Source organism: Phyllobates terribilis, unplaced genomic scaffold, assembly GCF_046119375.1.
Source record: "Phyllobates terribilis strain yellow unplaced genomic scaffold, ASM4611937v1 Scaffold_11__3_contigs__length_659146591, whole genome shotgun sequence".
Classification (NCBI taxonomy): Eukaryota; Metazoa; Chordata; class Amphibia; order Anura; family Dendrobatidae; genus Phyllobates; species Phyllobates terribilis.
Window position 1 is genome coordinate 258,777,619 of NW_027362771.1, and position 12,560 is coordinate 258,790,178.

The 12,560-nt window shown below is 40.9% G+C and overlaps 1 protein-coding gene across 1 annotated transcript in view; it reads right to left on the bottom strand.

Moving 5' to 3' along the window:
- Positions 1-12,560, bottom strand: part of CDHR3 (cadherin related family member 3) — a 98,460-nt gene that overhangs the window by 37,715 nt on the left and 48,185 nt on the right. Inside the window, exons 6-11 of the mRNA XM_073652227.1 lie at positions 7,569-7,673; positions 6,634-6,782; positions 5,444-5,630; positions 3,712-3,883; positions 3,187-3,289; positions 3,004-3,102 (exon numbers count right to left, since the gene is read on the bottom strand). Coding sequence (XP_073508328.1) covers positions 3,004-3,102; positions 3,187-3,289; positions 3,712-3,883; positions 5,444-5,630; positions 6,634-6,782; positions 7,569-7,673 — 815 coding nt within the window. The remainder of the gene's footprint in view (positions 1-3,003; positions 3,103-3,186; positions 3,290-3,711; positions 3,884-5,443; positions 5,631-6,633; positions 6,783-7,568; positions 7,674-12,560) is intronic.

Consider the following 12,560-nt stretch of genomic DNA (forward strand, 5'->3'; position numbering starts at 1 on the left):
TGTGATCTTCCTTGAGATGGTTGTACTCCTTCATTTGAGTCCAGTTGTGTTTAATTAAACTGATAGGACTTGATTTGGAAAGGCACACACCTGCCTATATAAGACCTCACAGCTCAAAGTGTATGTCAGACCAATTGAGAATCATAAGCTCAAAGGAACTGCCCAAGGAGCTCAGAGACAGAATTGTGGCAAGGCACAGATCTGGCCAAGGCTACAAAATAATTTCTGCATTACTCAAGGTTCCTAAGAGCACAGTGGCCTCCATAATCCTTAAATGGAAGAAGTTTGGGACCATCAGAAGTCTTCCTAGACCTGGCAGTCCAGCCAAACTGAGCAATCGTGGGAGAGGAGCCTTGGTGAGAGAGGTAAAGAAGAACCCCAAGATCACTGTGGCTGAGCTTCAGAGATGCAGTAGGGAGATGGGAGAAAGTTCCACAAAGTCAACTATCACTGCAGCCCTCCACCAGTCGGGCCTTTATGGCAGAGTGGCCCGACGGAAGCCTCTCCTCAGTACAAGACATATGAAAGCCCACATAGAGTTTGCTCAAAAACACATGAAGGACTCCCAGACTATGAGAAATAAGATTCTCTTGTCTGATGAGACAAAGATAGATCTTTTTGGTGATAATTCTAAGCGGTATGTGTGGAGAAAACCAGGCACTGCTCATCACCTGCCCAATACAATCCCAACAGTGAAATATGGTGGTGGCAGCATCATGCTATGGGGGTGTTTTTCAGCTGCTGGGACAGGACGACTGGTTGCAATTGAAGGAAACATTAATGCGGCCAAGTACAGAGATATCCTGGATGAAAATCTCTTCCAGATTGCTCTGGTCCTCAGACTTGGCCGAAGGTTCACCTTCCAACAAGATAATGACCCTAGCACACAGCTAAAATAACAAAGGAGTGACTTCAGAACAACTCTGTGAACGTTCTTGACTGGCCCAGCCAGAGCCCTGACCTAAACCCAATTGAGCATCTCTGGAGAGACCTGAAAATGGCTGTCCACCAATGTTCACCATCCCAACCTGACAGAACTGGAGAGGATCTGCAAGGAAGAATGGCAGAGGATCCCCAAATCCAGGTGTGAAAAACTTGTTGCATCATTCCCAAGAAGACTCATGGCTGTACTAGCTCAAAAGGGTGCTTCTACTCAATACCGAGCAAAGGGGCTGAATATTTATGACCATGTGATATTTCAGTTTTTCTTTTTTAATAAATTTGCAAAAATTTCTATATTTCTGATTTTTTTCAGTCAAGATGGGGTGCAGAGTGTACTTTAATGAGAAAAAAATGAACTTTTTAGAATTTACCAAATGGCTGCAATGAAACAAAGAGTGAAAAATTTAAAGGGGTCTGAATACTTTCCGTACCCACTGTATGTAGGGAATTAGGGAATTTTTGGTGTATATGGCAATATTAGTCAATATACTATCGCTAGGTACTTCCTTTGATCTCCAGGATATTTATAGCCTATCATGCTTATTTGAGTGTGATTTTGGATCCCTATTGCATTTTGTAGCCTCATATTTTTGAAGATTGCACCTCTATTGGCAGCCCATCTCTCTCAATGGACTGTTGGCCATAATTTATAAGCATGGGACAAGTGCACTGGCTACCTTGTTATGCATGTTTTTATTTGCCCTTTTTCTTTGATTTTTTTCTATTTCTTTTTTTATTTATATTACTAAACTCTGTTTTCTAAACTAATATCTTATAAATAACGCATGGTAAAGGTATATTTCCGTGAGCTAACTATTGTTAAAAAAAATTTGCCCATCAAGCCAATCCAACTTGTGGGAGGGGCTTCAGGAAGCATGGGGGGAAATTTCCCAAGATTACCTCAGCAAATTAACAGCTAGAATGCCAAAGGTCTGCAATGCTGTAATTGCTGTAAGGGGGCATTCTTTGACGAAAGCAAAGTTTGAAAGAGAAAATTATTCTTTCAAATAAAAATCATTATTTCTAACCTTGTCAATGTCTGGACTAGTGACCCCAAACCTTTGAACGGTAGTGTATATTGTAAAGTTTTCGTTATATTATTAAGTGCTTGTCCAATTTTTAGCAATGAATTTTTAGCAATGTTCACCTTTGATCAACTTATAGTTTTAAGTTAGGAAACAAAATAACATAAATGACAATTATTAAGTTATTGTACAAGCCGATGGTTTGTAAATCCATCTGCAGAATGTAGGAAGCTGAAAATAGTCTGTGTCAGGGAAGACACACCATTCAGTTCAGTGAGTATCTCTGGCTTTTATTATTATGCAGTTAGTCCAAATTCACACTAGCATTTGGGGTTCACTTTTTTGTTCTGTTGAAGGAGTTATCCAGGACTATTATTTTTTTGTACTATGGGCCTAAGAACTAACAGGCAGATAGTTGCTAACTACCTAACTGTTCTGTTCACCGCCGATCTCAGGAAAGAGCGGTCACAGACTGCTCCTGCCCACGATTCAGCGGCTTCTGCTGACGTCACAGCTTCTCATCTGGTCTGCTCTGTTGACAGGGCGTGACTGCTGACATCATGATGATTAACAGCCAGCTCCCTGCTGCCTAACTGCAAGGAGCTGGTTGACAACGGCTGTCACGCCCCGTTGACAGTGTAGCCCAAAAGAATAAGAGCTACTTTGTTGACGCTGAGCAGCTGAATCGCTGGCATGTGACCGCTCTGAGCCGGCGTCGGGTAGAACAGGCAGGTAGTTAGGTCTGTCAACTACATGCCTGTTATTTTTTGGCCCATAGTTAAAAAAAAAAAAATGTCCTGTATAACCCTTTAAGGGAATAGAGAACAGAACTATTAAAGGAAATGGACCCGTCACATGACTAACAGTAGCAGCGCCAAACAGACCCCATTAACTATAGTGGGGTGCACTTTTTCTTCTAGTAAAAATGACAGAACTTACAACAGAGCCTCCTAACAGAGGATCAAATGCAAATATGGAACTAGCCTAAGTTCACTATACTATATTTTATGTAGAGCAGCAGTACTGAGATACTTACGTGGAGAAAGCTCGGACACATTGAACACATAAGAGGAACTGTTGAATACTGGAGAAAATTCATTGACTGGAGTTGTTTTGATATACACATAGATTTTCTCTGAAAATAAAGAAGAAGCAGAGCATGGATTGTGTTGCAGATTATACAGAAAATATACTCTGCCCAGAAAATCACATTACTTACGCTTGTAATTTGGAGGAGCTATGTCCTCCACCTCAATTGTTAAACTATATTCATTGCCTGCAGCTATATTATTGGGATCTTCAAAGTTCAAATCACCTGTCAGCTAAACAAAGAGTATACAGTTACTAATGAGATAGATTATATTAAGGATAAAAAATAAAAGTAATTATCAGTGTTCCAAACACACAAACAGCCATCAACTAATTCACAAGCAGTATGTCCTGTGCTTATTGTTCTATCGGAAAAAAATAACTTGTCTACACCTGAAGAATATTTAGCAATAAATATAAATTTATAAAATGATCTCTTCTGTCAAATTGTTTAAATTCTGCTATTTCTTAGTTCCGTTTTTGGTAAAACTGTGGGACAACCTTTAAGACCGAGATGCTCACTAGAGGATAAATAATTCCCCTTTCAGGAGTTTAGAAATGCTGGGTGCCAACTCTCTTGCCCCCTATAATGATGGCAAATTAGTTGCCACGTGCTTTTATGTACCAGAGAAATACATAAAAAAAAAACACCAACCACTAATTTTCCAGATCCTGCTGGAATGACTTGGAATAGTTCATTGCTCCCAAGCCCAGAAAGTCCAGTAAAGTTGAATGCTTTGTTTATGGGGTCAACATCATTGTCGCTGCAAAAACCGCTAAGATCCACAATGAGTGAGCCGTTTACTTGAGTTTCAGGTACTGATGTGCTGTAAAACATTCAATTATGTTGCATTGGAATGGGATATACACAATAGTACGGCTAAATAACATTTTCTATAATAAAAAAGTATTTTAAAACGAATGTGTCATTAGAAAGAGACCTATTCTTTAAAAAAAATCTTAAAAAATATGTTTAGTATTAGAATGAGCTTTCATTTATCCTTTCACTATTTATATATGGAAAAAAAATCCTCAAATCTCATTCTGAGAGTCACACAGTTTTCTCTCCGACCATTGGCCTCATTTGACACTAATACTTCCTGCCCTGTACTGATCACTGTCAGGTTGTCATCCCATTATCATCAGAAACAGGATTACAATGAAAAGTGAGAGATAGATAGATAGATAGATAGATAGATAGATAGATAGATAGATAGATAGATAGATAGATAGATAGATAGATAGATAGATAGATAGATAGATAGATATTGGCCACCCAATTGTTATGTAGAGAAAAAAATATAAAAAATTTACATTAAGAAAAATGAAACTGACTATAAAAAATGAATATATAGCATATCAGTAACCAATTTTAAAAGGTTCCCTTGATGTATCTTCAGGCGATCACCGCTTCCCAGGCTACCGAATTTCTGGTTGGTGTGCTCTGGTGGTCTCGCTGCTGACATTAACTGTGCACTCATGATTCCACTATGTGACTAGTGCTGATTACAGCATACTAAAATAATCCCGTCCGGTCTCAGTGCAGTACTCACAAGATCAAGTGGAAAGATCTTGTAAGCACAGCACGTTTGGCCACCACTTTTAGTCAGCAATGGTCTCCTTGGCAATGAGAAATAAGCAAAAAAAAGAAATTAGGGATAGCAGGAAAATTGAGGCAGATAGAAATAGAAATTAAAACTTGCAAATTTGCTTAAAGGAGTTGTACGGTGAAAACAAGTTATGAGCTATCTCCAGGATAGGTAATAACTTACTGATCAGTAGAGATCCGACTTCTGGGACCAGTACCAATCGGCAGAATGGGGAATTTTTATCTCTGAAAGGACACTTTAATCCTCATCACAAAATGGGGTGGCAGGTCAAATTTCCAACTGCAGCACCGTTTGTTCTCTATGGGGCCTCTGGATAAAGCTGAACGCATCACTCGGCAGCCAGACAGAGAGTGACTGAAGCAGCGGTCGAGCATGCGCACTGCCGCTCCATTCGTTCTCTATGGGGTTTCAGAAAAAGCCAAGCACAGCCAAGCCAAGCCCTGCCGCTCCATTCTGCAGATTGGTGTGAGTCTTAGCAGTAGGACGCCTAACGATCAACAAGTTATCACCTTTCCCGTGGATAGGTAATAACTTGTTTTCACTTTACAATCACTTTTATTTCTGTAATAAAATGATATGGGAAAGTATGAAGCCCATCAGATTATGCTTGGTAATGTGTTAAGATATTCTTGCTTTTAAACATTGTCTGAACATTGTATTTCTTCCTTGTTTTGGACTGGTGTTGGTTAATAGGCAAATATATAATCAACATCAAATATATTATGAAAGACAAATGTGAATAGGAGATGATAGGCTATAATATAGATTGCTTCATACCTGAATGTATACTGGGTGCACGTTGGAGGATTATCATTTATATCCTGAATAGTTATGGTTATAGTTGTGAGGTTTGAGTGCCCAGCACTTGGAAGGTCACTGACTTTGATTTCTAGCGCTATAGTTCTGAGGGTTCCAAAATCAACATCAACATCTATTCTCTTGGCTACCTGAATCACTCCAGTCACTAAAATGTAAAGCAAATAATTCAAAAAGAAAATGTCTGTAAAAAATTATATGTTAATAGGTTTGATCTACCACCCTTTTTATTTTAATCTCTTTGAAATAAATCTAGAGAAACGCAAACTTAGACACAGATAAAGCATAAATTATGAAAATAAGACTAGAGCTCTACAATGAGGCGCCAGATGAATAAAAATTGCATTATTGAGACTTACTCTAAAATTCTATTATTTTCCTATAAGAGAAAAGGCTGCATCAACCTTGTTGCCATCAGAGACAGTCAGATTATAAAGAAAAATGTAAAGGGATTCTTTAGAAAATCCCTATTTGTTAGAAGGAAACTTTAAGGATCAGCTGATCACACAGTATCTATCACCCGGGATTCTTGGCAATCAACTTCAATCTTATGGGTAGACCTGCAATAATCATTTAATGTCTCTGCATCTCCACTACACAGAAATGACAGATTACACATCTTTCTGCCATATACCATTTGCTTCCAGTAAAATAGGTGATGCGGGATGGTGTGAACAGAAAGCGCTCAGTACACAGAGAGTGTGCTCACTTCATTTGCTCCTTGACTGACAACCAGCTCCTCAACTTGTTTGCGAAGCAGGATGCCAGTGAGCATGATTATAGCGCTCTCACTCCATAGAGAGCGCTGACAGTTCACAGCCCCCGGCGCTGCCACAATAACTGAAATTGAGTGGCTTCAGGAAGAATATAGCTTAATTTTCTCCCTGCAGCTGCACATCCAATTAGAAAGCCACATATATTTAGAATGCTATTAACCTGCAGATTAGCACTACGGCTGCAGGTTGATATCAGTTTTTGCTGATAGGTTCCCTTTAAAAGAATTGAATGATTGGAGTATAACATTGCTGAATGATCATACTCTGCTACTAATGCAATAATCTATATAATAACTTTAATGTATACATAGAGTATTTGGTAATAATAAGTTATAAAGTCAATATAAGTATACAGTGTGACTATAATCATCATACATTGATTAATTGAGAAGTACTGGTTTGGTGTATTGATGCTATAGTACAATTTGCTTATAAATCCAGCGTCATCAGGATCCTTAGCAGTTATTGTGCCAACTGGGTACCCTGGGTCCTGCTCCTCAGGAATAGTAAATGTTGTAGTTGTCCTAAAATAAAATAAATTTCACTTTTATTAGTCTTTAATTAGTTTGAAGGAGATGGCAACTGAAGTTATCTACAATTTTTTCAACATTGCAATAGTAATTACTAGATACATATATTGTACATTAGAACATTATCTAAATTCTTGATTATGGTAGAAAACCATTGATCGTCATATAAACTCTTATAGTTCCACACAAAATTTTAGCTTTAACTTTTTTAGAACTAGAATGCAATAGCTAGATAAAGAAGTAATGAGATATTGATCAGTTCACCAAAATGTAAAAATGGTCACATACTGTATGAAAATTCTATGTTAGAGGGGTAGACAAACTTGTGGTGACCATTTTTTTACATTAGAAGCAATGACTACATGGACTACAAACAAATAATTCTAAACTTGATACAATATGGTAAAACTTATTATAGGAACATTTCCCTTGTGACAGCCTTATAGCAGGAATTGCAATGGTGGTGGCTGTTGCAAGACAACTGAGCATTGTTCTGAGTTGTCGGTCTATGATAATTCCAGAAACTGGCAGCTATTAGGCTAATAGGTATGGTATGATGCATCATTTATTGGATGCAACGTTATGATGTAACAAACGACGTTTTCATATTACTAAATTCAACAGTCTTTTCAATTTACTCGTAGAATCCTATGAATAAAATGTACTCAAAGTAAGACGGATTTCTATCTATTGACATTAAAACATCCAGCTAAAATCAACCTACATACATAGTAGAGACATAGTAAAGCATGGTGTTACATCATTGATCTTTGTACATACATAGTAAAGTATGGTGTTTCATCATTGATGTTTGTAATCCTGACTTCCAAGCTTCCATTTACAGACAACCCTCCTGAATCTGTTACTTTCAAAATAAGTGAATAACTGATGAAAGGAAAATAAAATATTATTAGCTTTGGTCTGTGTTTTTTTTTTTTTTGCACAAATTGACTTCTTTATTTTCAGATAAACCTATACATACACCAACTCCCTTTTGGGCTTCTAAGTCTTTAAAGTTAATTTCCTTAGAGCAATAATTATCAATCAGCATGTTTTCAAGGTACTAATCATAGACTGTAAAGTTGCTTCTAGTTTTAACTTCTCCAACATAGGAGTAATGTGCAGATGAGTAACAGCCACAGATATCCAGATCATGGGTTATTTCTTGTTAAAAAATTTATTGTGTAGATGCTGCAGATTGCCTCAGATTTTACCCATTACAATTCACCCCTGCACTGAAAATATGCAGCAGCAACAACAAACAGTTATACCGTGCTTTTCTCACAATGGTCTCAAAGCTCATTGTAAATTGGCATGCTGCAGATTAAACATCCACACTGCAGGTCAATTTACAATGCAATTGTTTTTTATCACTACTCATCGATGAGAATTGCTAAAAATTCATTCACAATGCTACTACTGCAATACTAACCAATTTTCCTCTGAAAAATCATGACATAGCCTATCCAACCTGTGTTTAGAGTATGTAACTTGTCCCCATAACCTAACCTCCTCAAAAATGAATGCCTGTAGTATTTATTATTTCTTTAGTCCCTGGGCCCTAAAATATAAAGTATAATAAAAATATATATACAGTATATATAATTAATATATATATATATATATATATATATATACATACATACATACACTGCTCAAAAAAAAGGGAACACTTAAACAACAGAATATAACTCCAAGTAAATCAAACTTCTGTGAAATCAAACTGTCCACTTTGGAAGCAACACTGATTGACAATCAATTTCACATGCTGTTGTGTAAATGGAATAGACAATAGATGGAAATTATTGGCAATTATCAATATACACTCAATAAAGGAGTGGTTCTGCAGGTGGGGACCACAGACTACATCTCAGTACCAATGCTTTCTGGCTGATGTTTTGGTCACTTTTGAATGTTGGTTGTGCTTTCACACTCGTGCTAGCATGAGACGGACTCTACAACCCACAGAAGTTGCTCAGATAGTGCAGCTCATCCAAGATGGCGCATCAATGTGAGCTGTGGCAAGAAGGTTTGCTGTGTCTGTCAGCGTAGTGTCCAGAGACTGGAGGCTCTACCAGGAGACAGGCCAGTACACCAGGAGACGTGGAGGGGGCTGTAGGAGGGCAACAACCCAGCAGCAGGACCGCGACCTCCGCCTTTGTGCAAGGAGGAACAGGAGGAGCACTGCCAGAGCCCCGCAAAATGACCTCCACAAGGCCACAAATGTGCATGTGTCTGCACAAACGTTTAGAAATCGACTCCATGAGGGTGGTATGGGGGCCCAACGTCCACAGATGGGGGTTGTGCTCACAGCCCAACACCGTGCAGGACGCTTGGCATTTGCCACAGAACACCAGGATTGGCAAAGTCGCTACTGGCGCCCTGGCTCTTCACAGATGAAAGCAGGTTCACACTGATCACATGTGACATACGTGACAGAGTCTGGAGATGCCGTGGAGAGCGATCTGCTGCCTGAAACATCCTACAGCATGACTGGTTTGGCAGTGGGTCAGTAATGGTGTGGGGTGGCATTTCCTTGGAGGGCCGCACAGCCCTCCATGTGCTTCCCAGAGGTAGCCTGACTGCCATTAGGTACCGAGATGAGATCCTCAGACCCCTTGTGAGACCATTTGCTGGTGCGGTTGGCCCTGGGTTCCTCCTAATGCAGGACAATGACAGACCTCATGTGGCTGGAGTGTGTCAGCAGTTCCTGCAAGATGAAGGCATTGAAGCTATGTACTAGCCCGCCCGTTCCCCACTCCTGAATCCGATTGAGCACATCTGGGGCATCATGTCTCGCTCCATCCATCAACGTCACGTTGCCCCACAGACTGTCCAGGAGTTGGTGGATGCTTTAGTCCAGGTCTGGGAGCAGATCCCACAGGAGACCATCAGCAACCTCATCAGGAGCAGCCCAGGCATTGTAGGGAGGTCATACAGGCACGTGGAAGCCACACACAATACTGAGCCTCATTTTGACTTGTTTTAAGGACATTACATCAAAGTTGGATCAGCCTGTAGTGTGTTTTTCCACTTTAATTTTGGGGTTAACTCCAAATCCAGGCCTCCATTGTTTAATAAATTTGATTTGCATTGAGGATTTTTGTGTGATTTTGTTGTCAGCACATTCAAGTTTGCACAGAACAAAGTATTCAATGAGAATATTTAATTCATTCAGATCAAGGATGTGTTATTTGAGTGTTCCCTTTATTTTTTTGAGCAGTCTACATACATACATACAGTACAGACCAAAAGTTTGGACACACCTCATTTAAAGATTTTTCTGTATTTTCATGACTATGAAAATTGTACATTCACACTGAAGGCATCAAAACTATGAATTAACACATGTGGAATTATATACTTAACAAAAAAGTGTGAAACAACTGAAAATATGTCTTATATTCTAGGTTCTTCAAAGTAGCCACCTTTTGCTTTGATGACTGCTTTGCACACTCTTGGCATTCTCTTGAGGAGCTTCAAGAGGTAGTCACCGGAAATGGTCTTCCAACAATCTTGAAGGAGTTCCCAGAGATGCTTAGCACTTGTTGGCCCTTTTGCCTTCACTCTGCGGTCCAGCTCACCCCAAACCATCTCGATTGGGTTCAGGTCTGGTGACTGTGGAGGCCAGGTCACCTGGCGTAGCACCCCATCACTCTCCTTCTTGGTCAAATACCCCTTACACAGCCTGGAGGTGTGTTTGGGGTCATTGTCCTGTTGAAAAATAAATGATGGTCCAACTAAACACAAACTGGATGGAATAGCATGCAGCTGCAAGATGCTGTGGTAGACATGCTGGTTCAGTATGCCTTCAATTTTGAATAAATCCCCAACAGTGTCACCAGCAAAGCTCCCCCACACCATCACACCTCCTCCTCCATGCTTCACGGTGGCAACCAGGCATGTAGAGTCCATCCGTTCACCTTTTCTGCGTCTCACAAAGACACGGTGGTTGGAACCAAAGATCTCAAATTTGGACTCATCAGACCAAAGCACAGATTTCCACTGGTCTAATGTCTATTCCTTGTGTTCTTTAGCCCAGACATGTCTCTTCTGCTTGTTGCCTGTCCTTAGCAGTGGTTTCCTAGCAGCTATTTTACCATGAAGGCCTGCTGCACAAAGTCTCCTCTTAACAGTTGTTGTAGAGATGTGTCTGCTGCTAGAATTCTGTGTGGCATTGACCTGGTCTCTAATCTGAGCTGCTGTTAACCTGCGATTTTTGAGGCTGGTGACTCGGATAAACTTATCCTCAGAAGCAGAGGTGACTCTTGGTTTTCCTTTCCTGGGGCGGTTCTCATGTGAGCCAGTTTCTTTGTAGCGCTTGATGGTTTTTGCAACTGCACTTGGGGACACTTTCAAAGTTTGCCCAATTTTTCGGACTGACTGACCTTCATTTCTTAAAGTAATGATGGCCACTCGTTTTTCTTTACTTAGCTGCTTTTTTCTTTCCATAATACAAATTCTAATAGTCTATTCAGTAGGACTGTCAGCGGTGTATCCACTTAACTTCTGCACAACACAACTGATGGTCCCAACCCCATTTATAAGGCAAGAAATCCCACTTATTAAACCTGATAGGGCACACCTGTGAAGTGAAAACCATTTCCTGTGACTACCTCGTGAAGCTCTTCAAGAGAATGCCAAGAGTGTGCAAAGCTGTCATCAAAGCACAAGGTGGCTACTTTGAAGAACCTAAAATATGACATATTTTCAGTTGTTTCACACTTTTTTGTTAAGTATATAATACCACATTTGTTAATTCATAGTTTTGATGCCTTCAGTGTGAAGGTACAATTTTCAAAGTCATGAAAATACAGAAAAATCTTTAAATGAGAAGTTGTGTCCAAACTTTTGGTCTGTACTGTATATGACTCGCCGCCTGGGCCACGTGGGGAACCCGGAACCGGGCCTTTGGTGGGATGCTGGGGGTTGTAGTCACCGTGGCGATGACCCGGTCCCGTGGCTGAGGGTGGTCAAACCAGTGGCAGTCTATTGATATGGTTTTCATTATTTTCAAATGTCCGACTACGCCACCCGTGGATTGCGGTCAGGATGAACCGCCGCTGCAGGGCAAACTGCTGGGGCTGATGTTGGTGAGCAGCACAGGGATGGTATAACTCCTCACGGGAAGAGTGTAGCCCCAGGGCAGTGTAGGTGAATGATGGGGGTGATGGTGCACGGGAATAATAACTCAGCGTCTCTGTAATGCAGTCCAGGATCTTTACTCACAGTTCGTTACTCCACGTTACTCCGGCCGGCTGTAACTTCCCGCGTCGCACCATGTTCACCAGGTGAGGGGGCTCGGCCAACTCTCAGATAATTTTGGAGCGCTTCGCAGGACCCCCATCTCGTGTCCTTCCTCTGGCCTGTCATACCCCACCAGTGACCACGCTTCTGTCCGGCTGCCTCATGCCTTCTCTGGGTAAACTTCGGCGCCAGTTTCCCTGACCCTATGTGGTGCCTTCCTAGCGGGTGTAGCGAGGGGCTGCACCATATAAAATGTCACAGCCTCTGGTTTCTAGTTGAGGGTAGTTCCCCGCCTCCACTAGTTTCGGGGACCGGTCTCCCCCTTGGCCTGACCCCACTACTCAGGTAGATGCGGGCGTATGGTGGCTACCAGCCGGTCCACACTCCTGGGGTCCCTTCTTTCCTCAGTGTTCCTGGAGCCTCCTCCACTCTTCTTCATCTCTTCTCCCCTACTCTCTCTCCCTCCTTTCAGTGCTGACTGGGTCTCACAGGCAAGACCCGTGTCCGGAGCAGAGCTCCGCAGAG